We start from the raw sequence: 27558 nt of genomic DNA, 5'->3' as shown, positions 1-27558 counted from the left end.
GATTTTGACGACTAGAGTAGGTACGGATTTCGTCTGATTCAATTCCCAAGGCAGACGTCATTTCTTACAACACCAGAAACGTGTGTCAGGCTTCAGCAGGGCATGCGTGCTGGAAACAGCAAAGAAAGGCACCTGAAAATGGGTACCCTTTCACGCAACCGCTCTCCCAAGCTCTCTCTCGATGGCCATCCCTCCGTCGTCCCCGAAACATACGACAATAGGAAGCTGTGCCCAAAGAAGAGGCAATTAAAGCTGCGTGTGTCAACTATCTGATTGGCAATTTTGGTTTTCTCACCCATCGTTGTCGAGTCAATAATCTGTCAATGGCAAGATTTGTTGACGTTGGACGTTCGAGATCAAGCATGTGGGGAACATAGGAGAAACAGCAAATCGAGCCTGGTGCCTTGGAGCAGTGGAGTCGGCGGACTTATCTTATCGACTGACCATGAACATTTCTGGAAACCACTTGTATCCCGCAAACGACAGCCGATTGCTTCTTTCAGCGGTCGCAAACCTCTTTCTTTGCCTGTCTTTAGACCTCAGCCGCTTTCACCCCATCCCAAACAAAGCCCGAACAGGCAAGTAAACGGCTGATAAAAGCGCGTCTAAGCCCGCAGGTCGCCATCGTCGCGCCAAAAGATGCCGTCAATCTGACCCAAAACAGCAGCACCACCTGGGCAGCTACCCCTCTCTGGTCTCGGCCTCCTTTGCAATAAAAAATCGCCCAAAACCAAACTTGTCGGTAACACCGACATAACGGCCGTTTCCATCTTTTTCCGGGTCCGCAGCGCTCAGAATATTTCCAACGCCTCGGTTCTTTGGCGTTGGCGGCTGCCTGCGCGACACAACGTCAACGGGTTGACCCTCCTTCTCGCAGCTCGCCTCGCACTAACCACACTCATCATGCCGTCAACTGGCAACAGCATTGTCCCGGTCCCGGCAACGGAGCCGCCGACCAAGAAGCGCAAGATGGACGCCACCGAGCAGAAATACTACGCAGTTCGTGCCGGCTTCAAGCCCGGAGTCTACACCAGCTGGGCCATTTGCCAGCAGCAGATCACGGGCTTCAAGGGGGCGCAATGTACGTTGCCCTGGTCCTGAGTGTCCATATCCAATGGTCCCGCTGACGGCTTCGCAGTCAAGTCTTTCCTCAATTACGAAGACGCCTCGGCGTTCGTCGCCGGTCGCAATCTGCCTTCCTCGACGAGCGACTCCAAGCCGCCCCGCTTCTACGGCGTTGCTATCGGACGCAAGCCCGGCGTATACACAGAGTGGTCCGCCGCACAGGAGGCCATTGTCGGCTGGAAGGGGCCCAAGTACAAAAAGTTCGAGACCTGGGCCGAGGCGGAGACGTTCGTCAAGACCTACAGCAACGCAGCCAAGTTAGCAGGACCTCTTGTCCCCGAGGCCAATGGACACGAAGCGGATGAAGCCGAGGAGCCTCGCGCAAAGAAGGCAAAGAAGGCACCCAAGCCGGCAAATTCACGAAGCGGTGTCGAGGTGGTCTACACCGATGGAAGTAGTCTGGGCAATGGGCGTGTGGGCGCGAGTGCCGGCGTAGGCGTCTACTTTGGGGAGGGCGATCCAAGGTTTGTCCTCCCAGCGCATATTCCAGGCCCGTATCGCTGACCATTTCTTCAACAACAGGAACATATCTGAGCGCCTGCAGGGCGAGACCCAGACGAACCAACGCGCCGAGCTCACGGCCATCCTGCGCGCCCTCGAGACGGTCGACCTCGCGCGGGACCTGGAGATCCGCACCGACAGCAAGTACTCAATCCAGTGCGTCACCGAGTGGTACATCAACTGGGAGAAGAACGGCTGGAAGACGCGCGCCGGCCCCGTCAAGAACCAGGACCTGGTCCAGCTCGTCCGCGACAAAATTGAGGAGCGCGAGGCCAAGGGCGGCCGCACCCAGTTCATCTGGGTCAAGGGCCATGACACGGACCAGGGAAATATTGCGGCGGACCGGTTGGCGGTGGCGGGCGCTATGAAGTGATACCCCTTTTGCTTGATGTAACTGTTGTTTTACGCATGCTGCTTTCGCGTCGAGGAGTTGGCGGAGTCGTAGGGTGGCTGTTTCTCCCTTATGGGTTGCATTTATCGAGGGAGGTCTCAGCTTCTTGTTATCTCGGTAGGCTGTTTGTCTTCATTTCTTTCTTTGCTCACTTTGGCCCTCTTCTTGTCTGACTGTCCGAGGGTTTACCGGTGGGTGTCCGCTGAGGGCATGCGGCGTCAGTACCCTCGCCATTGGAAGAGTTGGCGGTAATAGACCTCTCCGCGCAATTGTTAACGCCTCGCAGACTGTGTTTGACATAGCCTTGGTTGGAAGAGGATTGCAACGTTCAAGCTGCCATATCCACTTTGCCTCTTCCTTCGTTCTTGAATTTCAGTCCATATCGAGGGGGTCTGAGTGCCGAGGTTTGTATAAAGGGCTAACTTCCCAACACTGCTCAAGTACACCCTGACCCCGACAACCTCGAACCGGTTCAGTCTGCGAGTCATAACCAATCTGAAGTCTATGGAGCCTCCATGCCATGGTCGCAGGAAACAATGTCATATCAACAAACACATTTACTTCGCTCCTTCAACCCAACCACATCCTGTAATAAGCGGTCCCTCGTTAAATCTCTATTTACAGACCTGAGAAACAGCAAGCTCCGACTCCGAATCATCTTTATTATCCTCATTCTTCACCATCGCCGGCTTCTTGCGGGAACTCTTGGAGCCGTATATGGGCCCGTCGAATGCCTTGGCATCCACGCTGCCACTGTGACTTGATGCCCCCGCCGCTAACGTCAAAGTCAGTTCCACACTAGACAGTATCGCACGCCAGAGGACTGTTAGGGGGTTGCTTTCGAAGCTCACCTGTAGCATTGGTAGCGTGCATGAGAATTCGGCCGACGACGTCGACGCATTTGTCCCACTGTGACGGGTTAATAGCTGATCTAGTGGCACAAGGAGAGCTTATGAAGGAGCAGAAGCTGGGCGCACAGCTGTAGCGAGGCCACCCATTTGCGGAACGTGATTCGACGTGACTTGGAGTATGGGTTGGAGATGTCTGGTGATGTCTCTGCAGTGGACTTTGTTGAAGCACATCAAACAAGTGGAAGCCTACGATCACTTACATCCCGTGTGTCCGCAGTTGGGTCATGTGGTACTGGGGCTGTGCAACGGCCCCTAGTCTCTGCTTGTGGCTGACATATATTTTACCCCAGGATAACACCTTCCTTCTTCTGATAATATTTCCACGAATAAAATCGTGATTTGTACTTTAGAATGTCACATTCTATGAGGAATACATTGACCGAACTCTACGCACCGTGTTCAGGGCAACACAACCATCTTGGCACCGTTTGGGGGCCAGATTCGGCTGCTCTTGCCAGATTGAAAAGTTGCGCATCTGCTATATCGTCGAGGACGGCGCCATGCCGTTGTGGAGCCCGGACGTAACAGTGAATGCTCGTCTGATATACACCCTATAAGGCATAGTTACACCTGGTTCAGGTTGGTGCAGTGGCAGAAGTGCAATATCAGCCTTGCCTGGTTACTTTGTCCATACTGTCCTGTCTCAGTGTTTTTCTGAAAACAACTCGAATGTATGTCCCAAACCATACAAGTGTGACGAGTCTGTGGCAATACATAAGTAACTCTACGGATTACGATTCCGAAGGTAGGGTAGGTATTGGATGACTCGGATCTTAGGTACACCTGTACGTTGCCTCTTAGATCAGCCACCATTCATCAATGCTACCCATAGTTGGAAAGAATCTATAATAACCATTGAACCTCCCTTATAAGAAGCCCTTGTAATAATTTATTAGTGCCGGTTTAGGTACAGTAGTAGCGAATTCCGACATGCCCATGGTACGTCGGCGGGCCGAGAACGTTCTGAAGCTAGGACTCTTCGAGTGAGCCACAGCAATTGGGTCGTTCCACTGTTGGAAGATCCGTTCCAATTTCCAAATGACGATGATGATGGTCAATGCATTGCAAGTGCTGCCGGGATCGAGCTCCGTTGGACCCCTCAAGTGAACTTGTCAACCATACGTCATGGACAGAGGTTCACGGGACAGCTTTAATGCCACACACTGAAGGTGCTGCTAACCCGCATCTCTCTGTGTCTATATTGCGCGTGCATAACAGACCCATCAATCGGGCTCACTCAATTCGTTCCTAAGTTACTAACTGCCAGAGATATAATAACCCAACACAGCAAACATGCTCCTCCCAAAACGAGCCGTCGTCAACTTCCGGGTTCTCCCCAAGGCCACCGCCGCACGGTGTTTCTCAGCCACGTCTGCCCGCTCCTGGGCGACCCCGACAAACAAGTACCCCTCCAAGGACGCGCGCAGCGGTGAGCAGCCGGTCGAAGACATCGACCTCGTCTTCGACTATCCGTCCGAGAGCCAGGCCAGGCACGAAAAGCAGCGTCTCGAGGAGGCCGGCCTCGACCTGCACTCGGCCATGCCGCACCGTCCCAAAGGCCAGAACATGCCCGGCGGGGCGACTGCGAAGGAGATGGGGGCGTCGGATAGTAGGGTCATGTACGTCTCTCTCATCGTCAGCGTTGACCATTTCGAATTCACGAATGTTGACCGATGCGTGTCACGGCAGGTGGAGAAACATTGGCCTCGGCGCCGTCGGCTTGGGCGGCCTCTACATGGTCATGCGGCGGCGGACTCGGACCGACATGGCTGCGCAGAGGCCGGGTCAGAAACCCATGGAAAGCACGATTGGGCGTAGTGTGTCGGATGTGGGCAAGTGAGAGTCCAGTTGCGGGAGGTCCCCGGCACACTTGGGACTCGGATTATCGGAGGCAGGAATGGCTGAAAATTGTTCACAGGGTTCGTTTGTAGGTTACTGACTGTCCAGTTCAGAAAACGGCGAGCATCAAGGAATCGGTACATACATGATTATGCAGCTACAACAGTACCTCTCTACTTTGTCTTTGCTAGGTATGTGCCTTAGCTTGGTCGATAGGGCGCTCGAGCGCGGTCTGCGCAGTGTCTGGTTGTTGGGAAAGAGCTCGAGCAGAGCACTCTCCTGAGACTCGGACCTTCAGAATATTGCGATCTATCGCTACAAATACCTGAGACTGCCGGACTGGACATTTACGTGACTTGATGAGACGACCCAACTGTTTACTAAGGTATCCGCACTACCCCAACCAGCTCTCTCCTACGCAACTTCGCCTCGAACCTCACGGATCGCGCAGCCACCTTCAGCCAGTCTCCTCCAGAAGGTGGTGTCATCATGGTCTCGGCAAATATCACAGAGCTGTTGGCCACTTACATCCATGCCCTCCACATTCTTCACCTTCACGGGGTGCTTGATGGCTATGGTCACCTCTCGGTGCGGAACCCCGACAACCCGCCAACCTTCTTCCTGATGGGCAGACTCGCTCCCGCTCTGGTTTCTAGCCCCGACGACATTGGCGAGTTCCGCGTCTCAGATGCCGAGCCTGTTAGCCCTGGAATGCCACAACCGCCCATCGAACGCTACATTCACAGCGAGGTTCTCAAGCGATACCCAGACGTCAACGTGGTCTTGCACGGCCATTCACCGGAGCTGTTCTTGTACAGCCTCACTGACGTCCCCTTGCGGCCCTGGATCCTCGGTAAGTGGCATCAGTGAGGCGTGAATATCGCCGTAATTGATCAACCAGAGTAGACACAGAGGTTCCCCTGTTTGACATTTTCAACTATCTCGGCCCCGACGACCCCCAATCCATTCTTGTGAACACTCCCCGTCTCGGTGCTGCGCTTGCAGCCGTTTTCGACTCGTGCCCTGTGCACTCCGACGGCAACGCTACTGCCACCGGCCATTGCGATGACCAGGACGTCGCGAACTCAGACAACGACAACAACCGCTTCCCAGCCCATAATCTTGTCCTCATGCAATCTCACGGCTTCACCGCCGTCGCCACTGATATCAAGACCATGACCTTCCTCGGCGTCAATGCAGTGGTCCAGGCCAGAATCCAGTCCGAAGCCCTTCAGATCCAGCACGCCTACACCGGCAAGGCCGCCAGAGGTCACAATGGAATCGATTATCTGACTCCCCAACAGGTCCGGGATGGATGGTCGGCTATCATTCCGACAGTCGAGAGGCCATGGCAGTTGTGGGTGAGGGAAGTGCAGGTGAATCCTTTGTATGAGAATGAGCTGGATGCGGATGACTAGGTAAGAATGGAAGTCCCTGGAGAGAGAGAATGGCTAAGCAGGAGGGGAGACGGTTGATCAGTCGTTCCAATTTCCATTCATTTACTCCATGTCCCCCTTATGAGCGCCTGATATCCAACGTGATTTGCATCATCCAGGGCTAGGGGCTGTAGACACCTGGGAGCACTTAGCCTAAGATCTCGAAATCTTACTTCCGATGGCCGCGAGGCAGCTGAGTGGCACGGATAGAGAAAACCTGCCCAGATATTCCTCCGTGCAGATTTCATCATCATAGCATGGCGGCGGGTACATGCCGGACAAATACGGCCACGGGCCCTTGTCGCACTCCTTCGCCCAGACAATAAGCTCATGGGCACCCTCGCAATCAAAGGTGCTTGAGGCTTGGTTGTGTGACCTGATTAATACATTTTGATTGCGATGGAGATACAATGGCAATGGTATATACCTGGGCGGTGGAACAAATAATGATGGAAGTTCTGGTATACGCCTAGGAAATATTGTAGGTACGACAGAGACATAGATGACTGTTGGAGGATTCATATACCGCTACCAGCCCTAACATGCCTCAAGGCGCCGGTATCCGTTTTAGAATCCCCAGATCCCGACAATGATTGGGATTGAAGCGTGACTAGCAGTTCAAGTGTGCTGACTGAAGTCAGATGTGTATTCAGGAGGGCTCAGATACTCAAGATACTTTGGCTCATCGTTACCTGCAGGTTCTCACATCCCATCTCACAATCAGGGCGGGTTCCGCTTCATTCGTATCTGAATACCTGTACATGCACGTCATCCATACCTCCATGTTATCGTACCTGAGGTACTAATGTACGCACATACTCTTTCGATGTTGACATGCATGGTATACGGTGACAGTCGCGTGATGCTGATAGAGGACGACGTCGCGTCTCATGCTGAATGTGTTTCGAATTTCTTTTGACTGAATGTATAAAACGCGTCTCAAGGCCACTCTTCACCCTATCTTTTCAAGTTTTCTTTCCCAGCTGTCTGACCACCAAGTACTCAAGTTGGAGACACTCAAAGTCTCGGGCCAACCCCCCTGCCAATCTCAATAACTCATCGCCTTTCGAGTGCCAGTCACATCTCACCCATCGCCATGTGTTACTTCCGGCCCGTGATATACCGTCCTTGTGGACACTACGCGCCTTGCGAACAGCTTCTGGTCAGGGGGAAAGGCTGCCCAACCGACTCGGCAACAGTGCGACACGAAACTGCGTTCCGGAGATGAGTTACAACGACATCTACTGGATCGACTATTCCTGCTGGAACTGCAGACCCGACTATTCCAAGGCTGGATGGAACGATCCTCAGACCACAACAGCGGCGCGAGGAGGTAATCTAGCTGGTCACACACCTACTTCTGTCGAATTCCAGTTTAGAGTATCTGCGGACACTGTAAGACCCGGCACCTTGACGCTCCACCAAGCGAGCGCGCCCGGTGGAAGACGATGGTGATGTGCCATAATTCTTCGTCTCCGCTCCCCGTTTGATCCGGTCCTGACAACAAAGACCCAGACACAATGCCTACGACAAACAGAAGCGACGATATTTGCTGGAAGGTAATGCCTTTTTTTTTTTTTTTTTTTTTTTCGGACTTTGGTCATCTTCACCCTCAGCAATCGATATTGACGCACCGAAGACCCGGCGCCTGCAATTCAATGTTAGGCACCCCTCGCTGCACCCCATGGTGGACAGGCGGTCACGGCCCTCGGCGCAGCAGTGGCACCCGCAGCTCAGCGAGAAGCGCCCCCCTCTACACCCTGGCCGACACGGCGGCCAGAATCCCTGGCTGAACTGTACGCCTTGTGCGAGTACTGGTCAAGACCCCGAGTTACATGCCTTGACAAGCGGATCCACCGGCTTGCTAGGAAGAGGAGACAGAGGAAAATGTAGAAGATTCATCAGACAAGGAGGTCAACTTGTGGAATACCTGGAGGACTATCGAGAATACACTCCCGATCGATTGTGGTGATACTCGAGGTCTTTTTCCAACGGACAGTTGGAATCCCCGTCCGCTTGTCGCACGTCGTCACCCATTCACAACTGCTGGCCGGTGGTGCTTCCTCCGTCAGTCGCCATGTAACATTAGGAAGGCGGAATGCGCTGTTTGAGTAATTTCCAGTTACGAAAAAGGCTCATCTGCGAATGGTCACGAGTGTGATGTTCGCTTCGGGCTTGGGGCTTTTGTAGTTTGATTTGAAGGACCTTGACTCGAAGGTTGTCACCTTCTGCTATTCCCGTCCAGATCCCAGCAATGCAGCGAAGCTGCGAAGGAGCCTCACATTAGTGTTCAAATTGCAAAAGAACGTCCCAAGACATTTTTCTGCGGAGCCATGTCATGGTGGGGAAAGGACAGAAACGTACTAACGTTATCGATAAGAATTTGGCAAATTCCAAAAAAGCAAGCCCCCCGACGCTTCCAGTCCGTTCCAAGTTCGAATTTGTTGATTTTCGCGAGGTTTGACGACATTGTTGTTCGATTCAATTTTGCTCCGAAAAATTATGTCGGCCGGAAAGAAGCATGCTCGCAGCGACAGCGAGGACCAGAGCGTCCGGGTCGCAAAGAAACCAAAGACGAGCGAGATTGCCGATGCCACGCTTGAAGGCGAGCCCTCCACCCTGAAGGCCGATAAGAAGAAGAAGGACAAGAAAGACAAGAAGGAAAGGAAAGAGAAGAAGGGGAAGAAACAGAAGAAAGACGAGCTCGAGGACGCGGACCAGGAAGAGGACCAGCAGGACCCTGTCGCTGTTGAGGCCGCATCGGAGTCGAAGCCCGAGAAGAAGGACAAGAAGGACAAGAACGACAAGAACGACGAGAACGACAAGAACGACAAGAACGACAAGAAAGACAAGAAAGACAAGAAAGACAAGAAGGTCAAGAAGAAGAAATCCAAGTCTGCAGAAGAGTCAACCTCGACTCCGGATACGCAGGACGCAGTGTCCAATGACACTACCACAGTCGGCCCCGCCCCGACCACGAACGACGCACTCCAGCGCAACGGCGCCGCCTACTCGTACCAGCAAACCCTGGCCCTAGGCGCCCTGTCCGAGGATGAGATCCAGGCGTTCTTAAAGAAGCAGGAAATTGCCGTCTCAGATCAGTCCGGCACCAATTTCCGCCCAGTCCTTCAGTTCTCGCACCTGCCGACCTCGACCCTGCTCTCCAAGAAACCCTTCTCCGCCTACACAGCTCCCACGCCGATTCAGGCCGCTTCATGGCCCTACGCCCTCTCCGGCCGCGACGTCATTGGTATCGCCGAGACCGGGTCCGGCAAGACCATGGCCTTTGCCCTCCCCTGCGTCGAGTCTCTCGCCTCGTCCCCAAAGCCATCCCATAGCAAGAAGGACAAGACGGCTCATGCACGCGCCGTCGTAGTGTCCCCGACACGCGAGCTCGCCATGCAGACCCACGCCGCCATGTCGTCCCTGGCCTCGCTCGTCGGCCTGTCGACCGTCTGCCTGTACGGTGGCGCGTCCAAGGACGACCAGCGCGCGTTGCTGCGCAAGAATACCGGCGCCGACATCATCGTCGCGACCCCGGGGCGGTTGAAGGATTTCCTCGCCGAAGGCGCCGTGTCGCTGTCCGACGTCATGTTCGCCGTCCTCGACGAGGCCGACCGCATGCTCGACAAGGGTTTTGAGGAGGACATCAAGCTCATCCTCGGAAGCTGCCCGCCCCGCGAGAAGCGGCAGACGCTCATGTTCACGGCCACCTGGCCCACGAGCGTGCGCGGCCTGGCCGAGGGCTTCATGGTGAACCCGGTCAAGGTCACCATCGGCAACCGCACCCGCGCGGGCGGCGATGAGAATGGGGAGGGGAATGGGTCCGTCGAGCTGCAGGCCAACAGCCGTATCGAGCAGAAGGTCGAGGTCGTGGACCCCCGCGGCAAGGAGCAGCGGCTGTTGGAGTTGCTCCGGGAGGCGCAGAAGGGGAGCGCAAAGAACGACAGGATATTGGTCTTCTGCTTGTACAAGAAGGAAGCTGTCCGCGTGGAGCAGTTCCTTGAGAGGAGAGGAATCCGCGTGGCCAGTATTCACGGTGATCTTCGGCAGGAACAGCGGACGCGCAGCCTCGAGGCGTTCAAGGCCGGCACAACGTCGGTCCTGGTGGCGACCGATGTTGCTGCACGTGGCCTGGATATCCCCGAGGTCAAGCTGGTCATCAACGTCACGGTAGGTGCCGCACCCCCTTTGGAGAACTTGGACAGTGGAAGCTGACCAACCACAGTTTCCCCTGACGATTGAGGATTATGTTCATCGCATTGGGCGGACGGGCCGCGCCGGGAAAAAGGGCAAGGCCATCACACTGTTCACCGAGCATGACAAGGCGCATTCTGGATCGTAAGCTTCCGTGGTTGTGCAATTTCTGTTGACATTATGCTTACCTTGCATGTTCAGGCTCATCAACATTCTCAGGGCGGCAAAGCAGGACGTTCCCGAGGATCTGCTCAAATTCGGCACGACCGTGAAGAAGAAGGCGCACGATGCATACGGGGCATTCTACAAGGATGTGGATCCGAGCAAGAAGGCCACCAAGATCACGTTCGACTAGATAGATAGCGGGGCGTTGAGGTTGTGTTATTGCTGTTTTGGAGGCTTGAAGGACCCTTACTGCTCCATTTGCTGCTGCCCTCGGACAGCGTGGAACGCGCTGTACAGAAACCGTCGTTCGGACGCAGCCCTGCTCGTTGTTAGCCAGCCGATACCATAGACATAGAGACAGGTCAACTTACACTACCAGCACAAATGGCAGCGCGACTGCCGCCAGCTTGACCAGCTCCTCCACCGCCTTCGGTGCTCCAATTGGCGCTTCCACAGATGCCACAGCACGCTTCACAACCTGTGAAACCAAAGCCCCAGCCAACACGCACCCTGGCGAGGGCAACACCTCCGTCAAATCAAACCCGACCCCCTTCGCCGCGAAATACCGCCTGATAAACACGGCGCACCACACGATTCGACATGCCATGTTCACCCCGTTCGCCACCACCAACCCGACGGCGCCCCAGTCCAGCACCCTCAGCAAAGTGAACCCAGTGCCCGCGAACACGACCGAGAAGACGGCCATCCAGGCGCTCTGCGCATGCACCTCACCCTCGCTCGCCACCGACGCAACAAACGCCTCGGCCACGCCGTTGATGGCCAGCAGGGGGACATACCACGTGTAGGCAGCCAGACAGGCGGCGGCACCGGAGCCGGCCCAGCGGGGGCCCGCTACGAGAGCGAGTAAGGGAGCTGATGCGGCCGGGCCGAGGGTTGTTACGGCTAGTGTGAGGAGGAGGTAGGATTTGAGGAGGGATTGGAGGGCGGTGCGGGCTTCCTTTATGGTTGTTGTTTCTTTCGACATGATGGTGTTGGTGGACGACAACGAAGGCGCGAGGAGACGGCTAAAGTAGCTGCGGCTGCTTTCCTCGATGGGCTGGAAGACGAGGCGGGCCAGCAGGCCGCCGTAATTGTTGGCGAGGGCGTACACGCCCTGGGCGGTCGGCGAGGACAGGACGCTGACGAGGAAGGTGTCGCCCTGCGTGAGGACGTGCTTGACCACGCTCTGGGCCATCATGCTCGAGGCGAGCTGCAGGGTTGGGCGGTAGAAGTAGGAGAGAGTGAAGCTCGGTAGGCGGTCTTTGTTGTCGTTGCTTGCGGGACTGTTGGTGGTGATGCGCCGGGGGAGGAGGGAGAAGCCCTCCCGGTTTGCGAGCCCTGCGCCGTGCCAGGTGTAGACGGCGAGCAAGCCCGCGCCGTAGCTCAGCTGGCCTAGGGCAAAGGGGAGGACGCCTGCGTCACCGCTGGCACCCCATACTGCCGACCCGAGAGTGACTAGGCAGCGCAGGAAGGTGGCGGCGGACTCGGCGGTAGCACGGGTGCCGAATTGCAGGCGGGTCTGCATCACGACGAAGGCGGGTTCTGATAGCAATTCCAGAACGGCGGCTAAGGCGTATATGTAGAGAGAGATGACCAGGTTCGGCGCGGCTGCGAGAGTGTCGGCGCTGAGAGAGCTGAGGTAGAGCCACCCAAACAGGAATGCGAGGGGTATGCCGAGAGCAATCGAGAGGTATCCCAGGTTGACTGCGGCCTGGGCCGAAGTGTTGTTGTTGTTTCTCGGCCCATTTCCCCCCTTCCCGGTTGATGATGAAAGATCCGATGAGTCTTGTCTCTGGATGGCGACCCTCAAGCTTTCGCGGGCAAAGAAAATGACGGACAGGTAGTAGACTTCGAGTTGTGTGGACACGCCGAGCAGCTGGGCCGTCAGGAAGCGCAGCAACACCTGGTTGGCCACAAAAGTGATGGCTCGCGAGACCACCTGCAGCAGGATCAACAACGACGCGCCCCGCAGGGCTTGCGTACTGCTGCCTGTGGCATTCTGTGACGGCATGGAATGTCACAGGAGGCTTGGTGTGGGTTGGCTGCAGGATTTCGAGATGGATGTCGGCCCGGGAGCTCTGTGCTGATCGCATGTTCGAAAGTCTGGTGACGGTGAGGGAACTGTGGATCGCGGGATAGCGCAGTGTGCGCTGCCACGTGGCTTTCATTGGCCCTCTGTGGAGCACTTCATCCGCTAAAAGCTCGCTGAAGCGCCCTCTCCCAAAGCGTCTCTCAACACAAACATCTGCTTTTATCGCTGCTCTACGGATCCGTATCACACTGCGAACCTCAATTAATGGATTTTGTCAACTCTGAGGCTGCTCCCCTGCCCCTGCTACTGTCGGCAGGCGCATCTGATGTCTGGATTATACCCGATATGATCTCACACGCTCTCAACAATCCCGCTTTGTAGTGAGAAACATCTAATTTTACACATGCCCAGAATCGTCCGTGCTCATGCTCACATCAACCCAAGGATGAAGCTCAACCCCATTCCAACCAACACCGCCACCATCGCATTCTTTCCGGCCCTTCCGGCACCACTTGAGGTAGACGTAGCTGCCGGGGCCGAGCCCGTCTGGGTCTGTGACTGTGGGGTTGTCGTCGTCGGCGAACTGCCAGTCGAAGAGGCGCCTGTCGTCGCACCCGAAGTAGCGGTTGTCGAAGCAGCTGCGCCGGCCCAAATGGTCGTCTGGCTTGCAGGACACCCGTCCTCGGCGAGGATACGGCTTCGCAGCGAGACGTATTGACTGGCGTCCATTTCCAGATAATGGCGCGAATTGATATTCTCACCGCCGGCCGTCACCACAATCGGCCGCTGGTGGGCAACGACATAACAGTTGCCGTACTCGGCCGTCTCAGTGCGCGTCGAGCCCGAGCTGACAATCGTCTTGGTGCATTCGCCGGACAGTTTAGGGTTGGAGCCGCCCAGCGTGCACACCCACGTCGTCGTGCTGTCGTCAACTGAGTAGGTCGTCGTCCCGCCCCAAACGGGCCCCTGGGTGTGGTAGACCTGCGCTGGGTAGATGCCCGCCGACCGGCACGCGTCATTCTCGGGAGACGCCGCTGTCGGACAGGCAACCTGCAGCGTCGTGACTGGATCGCGTCCGACCGTGTTGACGGCAATGGCCGAGGCCTCGAGAGAGATCGGCTCCGAGTCGGGAAGGAAGAGCGTCACCAACCCCTTTGCCTGTACAGAAGGCATCACCGGCACTAGAGATGTCGACCCCATCGCTGTTTTGTTGTTTGCAATGAAGAGAACCAAGGCACCTGCCCTCGCTCCTCGGCACGGTTGGGTCTTAGATTTACTGTGGTGCATTTATCTGCACCACGGCAGGTTCGTTGGTTAGTCCGGGAGATTGCAATACCACCCTGCGCCACGCACACGCATTTCCCTTTTCAGATCATCGTACAGACACGCATGCGCCACTGTGCCATCCGTGTGACCATATCACTCTGACAACGTAAAAGCCGCGGAGACTGTGATTGGACAGTACCTCAGCAGCGAGCGCTGCTCCTCAGTCAGAGGATCTAAGGCGCTGTACAAGTACCTGGCGTCACCCGCCAAAACCCCGGACGCACAGAAATGAGCAGCGAAGCCTTCTTTACTCCGTCTTCCAGCACCTAACATACTGTTGGATTTGACAGGTGGTCAGGGAGGGCAGTTCAGGTGTGACTTAATGGCTTGGCACCAGGATTCCCAGGATCAGGAAGAGGCCTGCAACTGTTTGGAACAACGCAGACACCAGGATCATCATCAATTGAGTGGTTGCCCATCTTTTGTGCCCAATTGCTACGGTGCGGTTAATTCGGGGCTGTTGGCTTTGTTGATGTGGTAGAGGAAACTGGTGTTGGGTGCAAGAGGGACGCGTTGCGTACGGAATTGATCCACCAGCTGATAATTAATGTACGTTAGAAGTGCAGAAATGCCTTAGGTAGAGATTTCTATTAACCACGGAAGAATGGGGCGTCAGTTGAATGTAACGTAGGTTCTTAAACATGAACAAAGGAAGTCGAGCCACAATGCTCAAGCAGTCATATAACATTCGGCAGTTACTGACAAAAACTTGGTTGTCAACGTTTACGCAGCAAAGCCCTGTTCATTCTTTATTGTAATAGGACGACCTCCAACCTTCCAGTCACCTGCGCCCCGTGGCAACCTGGCTGTGCCGTTATTGAGAACAGTATCTCATCTGACTGAAATTACCTGTTGGAACCTGCAGGGCGATAACCGCTGAGATATGCGCTAGAAGAAGCTATTCCGAGACAAAGCAGTGGATTGAATTGAAAAGTGGTAAAAGTGCTTGATTTTTCCATGCTGCTGATGGGCATGGGAGAGGATTAAGTCAGGTATGTTTGAAAAAGGGGTTGCAGTGCTGGCACCAATCAACCACCGAGGTCCGTTGAATGCAGCCATCAAGGCGGCTTCGTTCCGACATTACCTTGGTTAGAGGACATCAACGGGCTATTAAGTACTTGCACCGCAAGCCAACTTTCAAAATCCAGGTCAATGTCGGGAGGCGGTTGAACCGAGGACTCTAGGAGGAGACGTTGACGGCACCACCAAGCCGCCGTCATTCTCCTGCTTCATCTTCAGCGCAGCAAACTCGGCCCGCTTTTTCCGCAAGTACTCCTTGTGCACGTCCTGTTTGGCATCACGCCTTTCCTTCCAGCGCTCAAAGTTTCCCTTTACTGGAGCAGGCTGGGGCTCAGCAGGCAGCTGAGTTGAAGCGGAATCTCCTTCCGTTGAACGCTTCTCAATTGGGCTGGGCCGTAACTCAACATTGCTTCCGCAGACCGAGCTCTTGCAAACAGAGTTGCGGAAGTAGAGAATTCCGGTGAGGATTACCGCTGCGGTGGTGCATCCGAGTACAGTCAGACCGATCGCAATTCCTGAACATCTTCCTGAAACTGACGTGGTTTCTTGCGTGTCTGACATAAGGGGAGCGGCCTCAACCAGTATTCCGTTGCCAACGAGTATAATAACGCTTCTAGGGGACTGAGAGGACCGTTGAAACCCCATCGCTTCTGAGTAGGCGGAGAAGAGGATGTGTCCGAGGAAAGGAGGAAGTTAGGAACAAGAAGGCTGCAGACGGAATTATGAATGAGTTGAGTTGGTCGCCTTATATATCTGTATACCTACCTACCTTACCATTGCCCATGTCTCTCGATACAGTATCTTAGACTGTCCATTGCCATGCCGAAAACAGCCACAGTTGGAACACGCTCTACTGTTCTGCCAGGGGAATGAACTACAATATTGTTTATGTTACAAGTTCTTTAAGCTTTCCCTCGCGCCCAACACACAAAGAAACGTACAGAGTGAATCACTAATAGTGAAGACTGTGGCCCTAGCATCGTTAAGGAGTTCTGTCTGCAAAGATTCTCTCAGATACCGCCAATGGGGCGGAATGCCATGCACCGAGGCATGCGCCGGTCCATGACTGTACTATATCTGTCGACGTGGTCTTCAAACTCTTCGCTAGGTAGTTGAAGCTTCAATCTTCGTTCAGTCGCTGCCGTTCCTCTGGTGTTCCGTAGCCTCTGGCTCCCTGGGGGTAATATAAGGACAAATGAAGCCTGTGCAAGTGACTTTCCTCTGATTTCTGTAGTTACTCCTGGTACCGGCTATCTGTGAATGCACCGTTTTTTCATCTGCCGAACCTTATCTTCGGAGGTCTCAGTCATAACGATATCACTATCTCTGTATAATCCACTGAAAGCCTTCAGAGTCAGAATCAGGGTTCGATTTGGGCAACTCGTCAAAATGCGCGTCCTACTCGCGGTCCAATTGTCTACCAAGAGTGCCGAGTTGGTTGACGGTTGACCCACCTGTTCCAACACTCGGAGTTTCGGGCTTTGATGCATATGTCCATGACGTCACCACAACCCTAATTCCTTTCTTTCACACCAGGTCTTACTCCATAGAATCACACTTGAGGCACCGGATAAGTTATTGGTGGCAATGTCACAGTTCTATGTGCGGTTGATACGGTTTGATTAGATCCAGAAGTGGACAGTTGCCGGCTTGGCTGCCAATGACGACCCCACGCCGTCATCATCATCGTGTTCATCGGACCTGCCCACAACTTACATGTCCAATGAGAGTGCAATAATGCCTTGGTATCCTGACGTGGGAGAGCAAGTGCCTTTCAGAATCTCAGTGAACAAAAAGGGTTCCGGTGGACGTTTACATTCCATCTACAAGATTCATTCATCACATACTCGACGGTTGACCACATCTCAAATCACCTGCCCTCACTTGATTCCTCAGCTCCCACATCCTTCCCAAGACCATTCTGAGATAATTCTAAACTATACATCATGGCCACATCCCAAGCTGCGTATGCAGCCGAGAAGGCAATCGGCCACCAGAAGGAAGAAATTATGCAGGATGTCTCCAATTACGAAGGAGCACTAGGCGACCCCAACGAGACCATGAAGGCCCTCGTCTGGCAGGGCAAGATGAAGGTGGAAGTTGGTATGTGGCGGTGAGGCGCTGTTTCTGACCTGGGGAGTACAACAAACCGATCACTAACAAAAGGGTCTCACCAACTCAGTCGACGTGCCAAAGCCACGAATTCTCGAGGACCGAGATGTGATCCTCAAGGTGACTGGGACAACCGTCTGCGGGAGTGACTTGCACTTGCTTCACGGCACCGTTATCCAGATGAAGAAAGGCGACATCCTCGGCCACGAGTTCTGCGGCATCGTTGACCAGGTCGGGCCTGCTGTCAAGAACATCAAAGTCGGCAAGCGTTATGTTGCCGCCTTCCAAATCACTTGCGGAGAGGTAGGTTAAAAGGAACCAACTAACACACTGCTACTGCTACCCTGTCGGTCACAAACAGCTCACAGTTTCTCTCCCGATAGTGTTTTTACTGCAAGCAGAAGCTGTCATCGCAATGTGAACGGACCAACTCCAACACGACGGCCAAGGCCATGTACGGCGCCCAGTCGGCCGGCTTCTTCGGCTACTCGCACTTCACGGGCGGCTTTGCCGGCGGCCAAGCCGAATACGTGCGCGTACCAATGGGTGATGTCAACCTGCTAGAGATTCCGGACGATGTCCCAGACGAAAAGGGTGGGTATCCCTTTAAAACTCTCAGCTGTAATCATATCATGATCGTCTAACTATGTGTAGCGCTCTACCTCTCCGACGTCCTCCCAACCGCCTACAACGCCGTCAAGGACACGGCCGTCTACCCCAATGACCAAGTGGCCATTTTCGGCGCCGGCCCCATTGGTCAGATGGCCGGCGTCTTTGCCGTCGGCGAGGGCGCGAGTAAGGTGATCTTTGTTGACACGGAGCCGCGATTGTCTGCCCTTCAACAACGCTGGCCGGCCGAGCACAAGGATAAGCTCGAAGTCATCGACTACAAGAAGCTCAGCTTCGGCGTCACCAACAAGGAGACGGTTGTCAGCAAGCTCAAGGAGCTGTGCCATGAGGGCCGCGGCCCGGACGTGGCCATCGAGTGCGCCGCGGGGGAGTACGCCAAGGGATGGATGCACTGGATTGAATTGTCGTTAGGCGCCGAGACGGACACAAGCGAGATCCTCAACGAGATGGTGGAGAGCGTAAGGAACTATGGGCGCGCTGGCATCACAGGTGTCTATGTGGGATACGTAAGGCATCCGGACTTCAGCAACACTCTTGCATGCTGCTAACCGTTCCTGCTAGACCAACCATTTCAACATTGGCTCCGTCATGCAACGCGGCATCCGTCTCATCGGCAACGGACAGGCCCCGGTCATGAAGTACTGGGAGGGACTGTTGGAAAAGATTCGACGGGGCGAGTTGGATCCCATTCAGATGCTTTCGCACCGCTACCGGCTGGAGGATATCGACAAGGTTTACTACAAGTTCAATGCCCACGAGGACAACATCCAGAAGGTCTTCGTCGAGACCAAGTTCTCGCTTCCGCGGGCCGAGGGCACTCCTGAGTTGACCAGGCTGTGAGGGTTTGGGAGTCCATTTCGAGGCGCTGAGCATGGTATCAGGTGGAAGTCCCGGAAATTGGAAGAAGCGTGCTTTTGTCGAAACGAAGCCGCCTTGATGGCTGCATTCAACGGACCTCGGTGGTTGATTGGTGCCAGCACCGCAACCCCTCTTCCTTACATACTTAGTCCTCTCCCATGCCCATCAACAGCATGGTCAATCAATCACTTTTTACAACCTTAAAAATTCAATCCACTGCTTTGACTGGGAATAGCTTCTTCCAGCGCATATCTCAGCGGTCGTCGCCCTGCAGGTTCCAACAGCTTTGTGTTGGTAGTTCAATACTGTGGGTCCAGCAAAGTTCTGTACTGTAACTACGTTTGATACCACATGTAACCTTATGGGGTTACTGAAAGTAGCGCACAAATGTTCTAGACTGGTGATAGTAAAGGTTAACTACATGGTAATATGAATTTGTTGCCTCTTTTTTTCCGCTCTCCGCCTTGTCCATCTGGAAGGACCTCGAGTCATCCTATCATTTGTGGGACGCTCGCCTGCTCAATGGCGATCGTCCTGGTCCAATACAGGCCCAAGCATCCATGTCGTCTTCGTGGGCTTCGTCCCTGAGAGAGGTTAAGCCTCCTGATCTCGTCTCACAGCGCACGTTGATGCTCGGCGTGCCCTCTCACGCCCCGGGAGCCTTCTATATACAGAAGTTGCCCATCATGCAGCTCTGTGCTACTGTCACGCCTCAAGCGGTAGATGCCTGCCAGGCGCGGGGCATCACTGAAGGTGTGCGGCACCGGCGGCACCGGTATGAGGTGTGTGCTGGCTGAAGCCCTTGGATATGCCAGACCAGGTGAAGGTAGACTGGTTCCTACCACAACTGCAGATCAGCGCGGCCCAAGTGGAGAGGCACTGTCGTACATGAAGTAGCGGACAGAGCCGTGACAGGGAATTGCTTACCGTCATGGACACGGCGGGGCTCGGCGTCGCGTAGACCGGCTCAAACGCCGGGGCTTGGGTGCCAGCTGAGCACGTCAGAGGCTCGGCAGCTCGTGACATTCATGTTGTGAGTTGAGACGGGCTCTAATAAATGAAGCAACAGGAACGTCGTGGGTTCAGGCGCCGCCAAAGACCCGCGGATCGTCAAACCTGAAGGTGTCGGCTACGTAGCTCTCGTTGAGCTCAAGTTGCTTCGGTGACATGGATGGTTCGGCCCGGACCAAGGCAATTTCCCGGATGGCGGTGGCCACGGACGTGTTGGACTGCGCAGATAGGAGCAGCAACCGCCTTGCCTCGTCCGGGGTAAGCAGGTCGATGGCTCTGGTGAGGTCCGGAGCATGACGACGGCTCCGAGGCGGCGAGGCCAGTTGCACTTGTGCTTCGTCGAACGACCAGAAGCTGGACTCGGAGCTACTTTCGGCAGCCAAGACGAGAGGCGTGATATCCGCAAGAGGCATTCGTGGCAAAGTGAGTCTCGACATAATCTGAGTCGTCTCGGGCGAAACTGTGTTGGGAGATGTGTCGTTCAGTTTCGGACTTGGGCACGGCTGCGGCGCCGCACGACAGGCATCGACATGGGCGAGCCACATGCCGACCTTGGTCTGATGGTTGGGTTTGTTGACTTGGGCGCTGATCATGTGCAAACAGCGTTGCGAGCCCGAGATGCGCCGTGTGTGCTGGGCTGCGCGGTGGTGTCCATGAGCCAGGGCAAGCCGAGGAGTGTGGGCCGAGTCGACACTGGCAATTTGGCGGCGAGCGTGACCTGTGACAGCCCCTGTCACACTTGCATTGGTGACTGTTGCGAGGTGAGGCCGTGCTCGTGCATGGGACCCCGCTGCCTTGCTTGCCGAGACAGGGCTCGGGACGGCTTTCATGGTGTTGGAGACGGTACGAGAGTTGGGAGTTTGAGAGAGTTGGCGAACTTTGCCACCCATAGGCTCCGAGTGCTCCGCCCGCTGGAAAGTTGGCTATGTATAAGACGCGCTGGTGTTTGTTTATGCAGTGATGCGCGCCAGTGCGGGGTTTGTTTTTACCCCACCTGCCGAAAGCGGAAGATGGTGGAGGAGGGTTAGGGCATGCGTGCTCTACAGTGTTTTGCAGCTTCGCTTTTCAATTACTGGGGTTGAACCACCACAGTCGGGTAGTTATATATAGTTAGTTAACGAATAACGTAACTAAGTTAACTTAGTTAACGTTATAACGTTATTTTTTTGATAACGTTAACTTTTTTTTTTAAAAAAAAAAGAAACAAAACGAGATGCTTCTACCACCCTATCATTAGTATGCACGCAGCAGCCTCTGATATTCCGTATCGTTATTTTCTAGCTGGCTACAATGCGCCGAGCAGTACCATAAGGGTGGCTGCCACGGGCACCGCTACCATGAGGCCATTCCTCGCCCCGACGCCCTGCACGCCATTCTGTTGTCCTGCACTTTGACTTGGGGAAGGGCTTGAGGACGGGCAGCGCGTCGTATTGCCGCCCGACACGTTGAACAGTTGTGACCGCCCGTTTTCCTCACAGGACCATGCCCACATCCCTCCCGAGCCTGTTGCTTCCGTGCCTGCCACTGCTGTCGTGGCAGCCAGGCCGAGGCTTGCGCAGGCAGTGGGCAGCTCCCCTGCGCCGAGTATCGCCACGTCCGAGATGCGAACACCGGTCGAATTGGAGCAGTTTGACTCGTCCAAGGCCGGCACCTTGCTATCATTGTCGGTAAAGATGATGTCGGCGCACTTTTACTCACCGCCAGTTAGTCCCCGACTCCCGACACCTGTGACTCCAGTCATGGGACGACCACTGACCGTAAACAGCCCGGCGCCATGCTTCGCGGCCTGGACCACCTGGATCGTCGCGAGATCTCCGCTCTTGATCCGGCTCCTCACATCTTCGGGCAGCCAGAGCTTGGGCAGACAGACTGTGTCTGGATACGGCGCGTCGGTAGGGCCTTGCAGATGGAATTTGGTAATCGGCCACGAGTAGTTGTCGGGTGACTCGCCCAACCCGATATTGATGTACATCAACGCCGTTTTGTGTCCTGTGAACCAGCCCGGCTGCATTCCCACCGCGCCGCCGTCGATAGGCCAGTACGTGCGGTTGGTGGTGACCGGCAGGCCACCGCCTGCATTTAAAGCGACATCGTCAGTCGCTTGCCTTGCGGTATGCCTCGATTACGCCGCAGACATGGAATCTGATACGTACATGGGTACATCCATTGCATTCCAAACGGAGAGTCGTCATTGTGTCCCAGGTTGTTGCCCCTCCAACCCGGATAAGTTAGGAAGACGTGTGCTTGGACAAGCGCGGCGAAGTAGAGGCACTGGGCAGCAAACAAACTTGCACAAAATGCCCTGTACATCGCGAACATGGAGTGAAGTGTCACAGATCGTAGGCAGTGTCGGTGAGGCAAGGACGGATGCGAAGGGCTTGCGGATCAGTTGATGTATTGTACTAACAACTTGAGCGGTAAGCGGGTAACCGAGCTCGCATTGCGCTGCGCCGTAGTGTTGCAGTAGGATTCATGGAAATAAATCAAATAGCCGAGGCAACCCACAAGTTCCCGCAGCAAACTCGACATCAGTAATTTCGACAGTTATAATTCCCGAGAGCGCTGTAGTGCTCGCGTCTCATCTTTATTTCTTGTCAGTGGCGTCAACCCAGTCGTGGCCTCGCATCGAAGAGATGCCAGGTCGGTCTTATAGTTAGTCTTATTAGGGATAATGAATTGGGAAGAGTTATCTTCGCTAGGCAAACCAAAGTAACGACGCTAAAAAGTAAGAAGAACAGAAACATCATGGTACAGTCAAACTCTCCAACCCTTGCCGGTGTCCCAACTAGCCACCTAAGCTCCCTGCCTGCAACGGTTCCGCGCTATCATGGCCTTTGTTTGCTTTTTGTTAGTCATTCCTTCCAATCTCTCGAACCGTGATTTCTCCAGCACATATAATCCGCCTTGGGTTGTTGATTTACGTCGATCTGCATGGGGCAACAGTCATCCCCGTGACTCTCCTCTAGACGACCGCCCTGGTACGGGCGCCGCCCCGGTAGAAGCCGTAGTGCCAGTCGTACAGAACATTGAAAAACAAGAAGAAGCTGCGGCCAAGTTAGCACGATATTAACTCTTCAGTTTTGTGTCGGCTTTTCGAGGTCACGTACAATGCGATGAAGGTGAAGGCCACGACCGTAGCCAACAGGGCTGAGGGGCTGCCGTAAGGTCCGATCCAGTCGGAAGCCGCGAACGAGACGGCAACGATCCAAAGGTACGAGAAGATCAAGTTGAAGAGGAGAATGTGGCCTGGGTAGAGCCGGAGGAAGTATGCCAAGGGAAAGAAGACCGTTGTCAAGACCGACTGCATGCCGCCCGCCCTAGTCAGCTTCACGGGACGCCCACAAAAGGGAGGAAGGATCAAAACCTACAATCACCAGCTCGTAGATGATGTGGTCACCGCCATAGCCAATGGAGACGTAGTAGGCGAGAATGCCCATTACAATGACAGATGACACCCAGACCAGCGCGCTGCTGGCGAGCAGGAATGTGGAGAGCCCGGTACGGGCACGCGTCTCTCCGTTGACCATTGTGTTTGCTAGGCAGCTGTTGCCGCGGGTTTTAGGAGCAGATGGTGCGATCGGAGGGAGAGTAGGAAGCTGCTGTCACGATTTGGAAGAGCACGTCGCGCTCTTGGCTAACAGACGGTGAGAGGTGGGTTGTGGTGATAGACGATCACAACCTCCAAAGGGCGCGGGACGTGTCAAATGATGTACCTACTTATACCAGCTAATTCGAAGCTCTTTCTTCCAGCCTCCAACGTTCTTGCCCTGCAAGAGGATTGGGGGCTCTGCCCTGTTTGGTCGCCCAGCAACAGGTAGGCAGAACCCGGCGGTGACGCTGTTTCACATGCCCAAGTGTGTGCCATGCAGCCATGTTGCCTGGTTTGCAGCCCGCCGTAGTCTCGCAGGTCGGCGCATGACAGCTTCTCGTCACCTCTTAGCATCTTCTCGGGGAATGACGACGAAGATCGTCGAACTCGAGGAGGACAGAAGAAGGACAAGGCATGCAGCGTTGCCAAGTTTTGTGCACAATGAGCAAACATTGAGGCCACTCATCGTTCGGCGTCTGAGTGCCTCTGACTGCATGAAAGAACTGATTGGTGTGCCGATTCAGGGTCTTTGATGCTTCTGGCGACGGCTACGTCATAATGCAGCAGAACAGAACCAGCTGAGGGTCGCCAAGACTTCAACTTCCCTCACCTCAGAACCATGTCGTCCTCCTCTCCAGACGTTTACTTTGCAGTACCTAAGGTCCCTACATAGCGATCTGCTCCAGTCCGCTCTGGGGCAGTACCACATGTACCAGATATACGCGTTGGCTAGGGCGTCCAAACTTAGCCCCTCAACTCTGTTGCAGCGCTTACGCGTACTGTACGTGTTTGGAGTTCTGCAGGTCTTTGACCCCTGGAACATTGAGTGATGCTACCTATAATAAGAAGGTACCGGCCAGGTACACGATCATCAAAGGGGGCCACCCATATTCGTCGAGGCTTCAATTCGCGATCCGATTAGCCAGAAAGTTGTCCAAAACCAGTTGATATTGGGCCTCTACTTGTGGACAGTCTACTGTATGTCCACGGAGCATGCGAGCACACACCCTTTCCTGACCGGCTACCATCCTTCCTGATGTTTGAGCTCCTCGAAAGACATCGTGTAGCATTGACCATCTTCCACACCGGCGGAAGGTTCTTCCGTTCCAGATGCAATGCTCTGACACCCAGCATCGACACTCAACCTGGACTTTGTTGTCTACCCAAGTCAACGAATCCAAATACTCGGGGCCCAAATTGATGTTCACAGAGCCAACACACTCCTCATCACCTCTTCGAGCTTCCGTTGCGCGTTCGCAACCGTGCTCTGTGACCTCCACACCACAAACCTGTCTGGGCGCACCAAGACGCACCCGTCCTCGTCCACCTCCCGCTTCCTCGCCCAGTCAAAGTAGACATCCTCATAGTCCTGTTTCCAGCCAATCGAGTAGCCCACAATCTCCACCTCGAGCGCCTCAGAAACCGCCCGCGCCGCATCCTTCCACGCCTGCCCCCCGGGGCCGGTGAGCAGACAGAACCGACCGTGGCCCGCCAAGTCAATGGTCGACACGCGCTTGCCGGGCGACCTCGTGTTCAGCCAGACATGCGGCAGGCGGCGGCCGGGGTACGTCGTGATCTGGTGCGTCCTGACCCTGTCCTCGGGCGGCGTCGGGGGTGGACCAGCCTCGTCGGAGAAAAACACGGCGTCCGAGACGTAGCGCTGGTTCATCTCGATGCCGAGCCCGTGGAACTCGGTCGTCGTCGCCCAGATGGCTTCCTGAAACGCCTGCCGGCGCCTGCGGCCTTTCTCGCCCGGGTCGTCGAACTCGGCCAGTATCTGGAGCCGCTTGGTCTCGTCGGGTTCGAGCATGCCCAGCGTCTGCTGCCAGTGGATGTGGTCTCGCAACCCCTGGTTGGCGCGCGTGATGACGTCCACGCCCACGGGCTGGCGTTCCTTACTGAACGACTCGAGGAGCTCGGGCCCGGCCTTGCCGGACATGACATAGTCGATCTTCCAGGCTAGGTTGAAGGCGTCCTGGATGCACGTGTTGGAACCGAGTCCGTTGAAGGGCGGGTGCCGATGTGTCGCGTCGCCGAGGCAGAAGCTGAGAGATGCGCGGTCAGGTCAGGGTCAGAATCTACCAACTTACCCCACCGAGAATGGGGCGAGGGCAGTGACTCGGGAAACTCACACATTGCCATCCGAGTAGTACTCGGCCACAACCTCGTTGATCCACCACTTGCTGGCATGCAGCAGCTCAACCTTGACCGAGTCGTCGCCGATCAACTCCTTGACCCTCGCCAAATACTCATCGTGGCTGGCATCCATATCCTCGGCCTTCAGGTCATGCCCGGGTGCCGCAAGGAAGATGAACATCCACTCATTCCACGGCCGCACCATGCGCACCACGGCGGCCCATCCCCATGGTGGAGCGTTCATCTCTTCGGGCCGGAGCACCCAGTGCAGGTTTCCGATGCGGTTCTCAATGAGGTGCGACATGTCCGCTCGGACCAGCACATTCAAGGCCAGGCCCTGACCGGGCTTCTTGATGAGCGGAATGCCCAGCTCCCGCACAACCTGGCTTCGAGCGCCGTCACAGCCGAAGAGATAGCGAGATTGGATCCTGTAGGTCTTTTGCGTGACTTCGTCAAGAACCTCGGATATGACGACGTCGGGCGATGGGCGGCTTAACCGAAGGAATCTAGTGTTGAATCGGATCGTCCAGCCTTTGTGGATTGCCCTCTTGGTGAGAATGGGCTCAAGCAGTGTTTGCGGTAGGTCCACATGATTGCAGGGACTTGCGGCCTCGTAGTCGCCCTAGTCATGGACCATCACTGTCAGTACATAAGAGGCGCCCAAACTTGACATTGGAATCAGGGATGGAATCCAGGATTCCCAGCATCAACAACGAATTCACCACCCAAGGTAAGCACCTTGCGGCCCCTTATTATCATACCTTGTACTTTGGATCGTGCCCCCAGGAGTACACGCGGGCAAACTCCTCGCCAGCCATGCTGCGGCACCATCTTGTATGCGCCATGTTGTGGCTCGGGGTCGCAACATCGAGACAGTCCTGCTCAAGGCCAATGTCCCGCAGACACTCTACATATGTAATTCGAGTGTCAGATTGCCAGACTGTGTTTGCTTGGGTCCGACTCCAACGAATGCACACGCACCCAGTCCGGCCATGTTCGTGATGTGGGCACGTGGAGTTTCGGCCGTTCCCGGCGCGGCGGCGATCAATATGCCTTTCCTGCCTGCATCATTCCCCTCGGTGTCAGTGATTTCGTGCGTGTCTCGGCCGGGACGACAAGCTGTGTATCACTCGAAAGTCCTCCGCCTCACATACCGTGTGCAGCCAGGAAGCAAGCGAGCGAGGCCCCGGCTGGCCCCGCGCCCACAATCAAGAGATCGGTCTTCACAACGTCCTCGTCCGCCATGATGAGATGTGTGCTAAAGGTTCAGAGGTCCGGCCTTGGTGGTGGGGAGAGTGTGGGTTGTCGGGTTCTGGTTAGAACAAAGCGGGCAGTCCCAATTAAGTATTGGGCCTCGATTCGGAGGCTTGATGAAAGCCGGTCATCGGCTCACCGAGCCTAGCTGCCGGCCGCATCATGGCTAAGCACGCTGAGCCGTCTGAGGTAATCCTGCCAGTGGAGTCTCTTGGGAAACAACATCGTTCGACCGTTGGCTGAGCTCTCTGACTCAGCCATGACAAAGTCAGGAAAGTTACCACAGTATGGGGGGGAAGGGGACCCAGAAGTCTGCGTAAGGGTCCCTTCGGGCTTGGTTGTTGGATCGTCATGCATGAATGAGCGGGGGCTGCTGACAACTGCGCGATCCTTCTCCACTACCCCCCCCCCCCATTCGAGTCAGGTATCGTCTGCGGGGGAAGAATGCGGGAGGTGGGCGAAGTGGGAAACCGGACGGTTTCGCATATGGATGGCCGCAGGACAAGGGGTAAAAGCCGGGATGGTTTCTCGGCTATTACATATCAGGGGCTGCGGTGTGTTGAACATTGAGAACAGGGAGAATCTGACGGTGCGGGAAGAGGTACCACTGGGAGGTGCGGTGGAAGTTAAAAACAAATGATAACGTTAACTATATAACCGTTATAACGTGAGGTTCACCCTCATTCTCGCTTATCACACAGCAGGTCTGCGAGTGTCATGTATATATCCGCACGCACTTTGCCGACCAGCGACAGGTATGCAATATCCTCGTCCAGCTGTCGGGAACCAGATCCCCAATAATACATCTAGTGGCCAGTCAACGACGTCTTGTTCCCCTAGGAGATCTAATTTGAAATGCACGAGACTTCTTCTCTCAATCCCTAAGCCCAGTCTTGTTAGCTGGACTTAGATTGCTTGCTCAACCAGTCACAAAGGGATTGGGTCCCGAGCTCTTTAAATATTCCTCTTGCTTACCGAGTCCCAGTCCGAAAGCTCGTCGAGTGTTCCATCTTTATTTTTCGACT

At 55.1% G+C, this 27558-nt stretch overlaps 12 protein-coding genes across 12 annotated transcripts; 6 read left to right on the top strand and 6 right to left on the bottom strand.

Annotated features, from left to right (window-relative positions):
* The first annotated feature begins 749 nt into the window (after window positions 1-749).
* On the top strand, window positions 750-2298 carry N657DRAFT_169824 (uncharacterized protein). The gene is made up of 4 exons (XM_062786067.1): window positions 750-1081; window positions 1139-1589; window positions 1648-2134; window positions 2200-2298. Exons 1-3 carry the CDS (start codon window positions 904-906, stop codon window positions 1997-1999), a joined length of 981 nt encoding a protein of 326 aa, XP_062643917.1. The 5' UTR covers window positions 750-903; the 3' UTR covers window positions 2000-2134; window positions 2200-2298.
* Window positions 2299-4221: 1923 nt separating this feature from the next.
* On the top strand, window positions 4222-4768 carry N657DRAFT_580375 (uncharacterized protein; the record flags this gene model as incomplete). The annotated part of the gene is made up of 2 exons (XM_062789456.1): window positions 4222-4547; window positions 4624-4768. The coding sequence occupies 2 exons, from the start codon at window positions 4222-4224 to the stop codon at window positions 4766-4768; spliced, it is 471 nt and encodes a 156-aa protein (XP_062643916.1).
* A 488-nt stretch (window positions 4769-5256) lies between these two features.
* N657DRAFT_702771 (arad-like aldolase/epimerase) lies at window positions 5257-6185 on the top strand (the record flags this gene model as incomplete). The annotated part of the gene is made up of 2 exons (XM_062797367.1): window positions 5257-5620; window positions 5674-6185. 2 exons carry the CDS (start codon window positions 5257-5259, stop codon window positions 6183-6185), a joined length of 876 nt encoding a protein of 291 aa, XP_062643915.1.
* A 2475-nt stretch (window positions 6186-8660) lies between these two features.
* Window positions 8661-10755, top strand: N657DRAFT_674475 (DEAD-domain-containing protein; the record flags this gene model as incomplete). Its single annotated transcript, XM_062795751.1, has 3 exons — window positions 8661-10376; window positions 10432-10544; window positions 10602-10755. Exons 1-3 carry the CDS (start codon window positions 8706-8708, stop codon window positions 10753-10755), a joined length of 1938 nt encoding a protein of 645 aa, XP_062643914.1. The 5' UTR covers window positions 8661-8705.
* Window positions 10756-10811: 56 nt separating this feature from the next.
* On the bottom strand, window positions 10812-12576 carry N657DRAFT_580474 (Rft-1-domain-containing protein; the record flags this gene model as incomplete). The annotated part of the gene is made up of 2 exons (XM_062789463.1): window positions 10812-10884; window positions 10937-12576. The coding sequence occupies 2 exons, from the start codon at window positions 12574-12576 to the stop codon at window positions 10812-10814; spliced, it is 1713 nt and encodes a 570-aa protein (XP_062643913.1).
* A 347-nt stretch (window positions 12577-12923) lies between these two features.
* Window positions 12924-13913, bottom strand: N657DRAFT_649494 (uncharacterized protein). The gene has a single exon (XM_062793737.1). The coding sequence runs from the start codon at window positions 13795-13797 to the stop codon at window positions 13027-13029; it is 771 nt and encodes a 256-aa protein (XP_062643912.1). The 5' UTR covers window positions 13798-13913; the 3' UTR covers window positions 12924-13026.
* Window positions 13914-16587: 2674 nt separating this feature from the next.
* N657DRAFT_625780 (GroES-like protein) lies at window positions 16588-18739 on the top strand. The gene is made up of 5 exons (XM_062790761.1): window positions 16588-17046; window positions 17126-17358; window positions 17439-17649; window positions 17710-18191; window positions 18247-18739. The coding sequence occupies exons 1-5, from the start codon at window positions 16890-16892 to the stop codon at window positions 18523-18525; spliced, it is 1362 nt and encodes a 453-aa protein (XP_062643911.1). The 5' UTR covers window positions 16588-16889; the 3' UTR covers window positions 18526-18739.
* An 886-nt stretch (window positions 18740-19625) lies between these two features.
* Window positions 19626-20384, bottom strand: N657DRAFT_636818 (uncharacterized protein; the record flags this gene model as incomplete). The annotated part of the gene is made up of 1 exon (XM_062791462.1): window positions 19626-20384. The coding sequence occupies one exon, from the start codon at window positions 20382-20384 to the stop codon at window positions 19626-19628; it is 759 nt and encodes a 252-aa protein (XP_062643910.1).
* Window positions 20385-20715: 331 nt separating this feature from the next.
* Window positions 20716-21892, bottom strand: N657DRAFT_649489 (uncharacterized protein). Its single transcript, XM_062793736.1, has 3 exons — window positions 21708-21892; window positions 21311-21627; window positions 20716-21241 (listed from the first exon to the last, which is right to left on the bottom strand). The coding sequence occupies exons 1-3, from the start codon at window positions 21862-21864 to the stop codon at window positions 20840-20842; spliced, it is 876 nt and encodes a 291-aa protein (XP_062643909.1). The 5' UTR covers window positions 21865-21892; the 3' UTR covers window positions 20716-20839.
* Window positions 21893-22516: 624 nt separating this feature from the next.
* On the bottom strand, window positions 22517-23081 carry N657DRAFT_658671 (uncharacterized protein; the record flags this gene model as incomplete). Its single annotated transcript, XM_062794917.1, has 3 exons — window positions 22517-22598; window positions 22662-22855; window positions 22923-23081. The coding sequence occupies 3 exons, from the start codon at window positions 23079-23081 to the stop codon at window positions 22517-22519; spliced, it is 435 nt and encodes a 144-aa protein (XP_062643908.1).
* A 987-nt stretch (window positions 23082-24068) lies between these two features.
* Window positions 24069-26730, bottom strand: N657DRAFT_649485 (uncharacterized protein). The gene is made up of 5 exons (XM_062793735.1): window positions 26434-26730; window positions 26261-26341; window positions 26041-26186; window positions 25276-25901; window positions 24069-25188 (listed from the first exon to the last, which is right to left on the bottom strand). The coding sequence occupies exons 1-5, from the start codon at window positions 26522-26524 to the stop codon at window positions 24348-24350; spliced, it is 1785 nt and encodes a 594-aa protein (XP_062643907.1). The 5' UTR covers window positions 26525-26730; the 3' UTR covers window positions 24069-24347.
* Window positions 26660-27404, top strand: N657DRAFT_169448 (uncharacterized protein). The gene has a single exon (XM_062786066.1). It carries the CDS (start codon window positions 26793-26795, stop codon window positions 27171-27173), a length of 381 nt encoding a protein of 126 aa, XP_062643906.1. The 5' UTR covers window positions 26660-26792; the 3' UTR covers window positions 27174-27404.
* Window positions 27405-27558: the final 154 nt, after the last annotated feature.

Source organism: Parathielavia appendiculata, assembly GCF_033297405.1.
Source record: "Parathielavia appendiculata strain CBS 731.68 unplaced genomic scaffold N657scaffold_19, whole genome shotgun sequence".
NCBI lineage: Eukaryota > Fungi > Ascomycota > Sordariomycetes > Sordariales > Chaetomiaceae > Parathielavia > Parathielavia appendiculata.
This window is presented reverse-complemented; position numbering and strand designations above follow the sequence as displayed.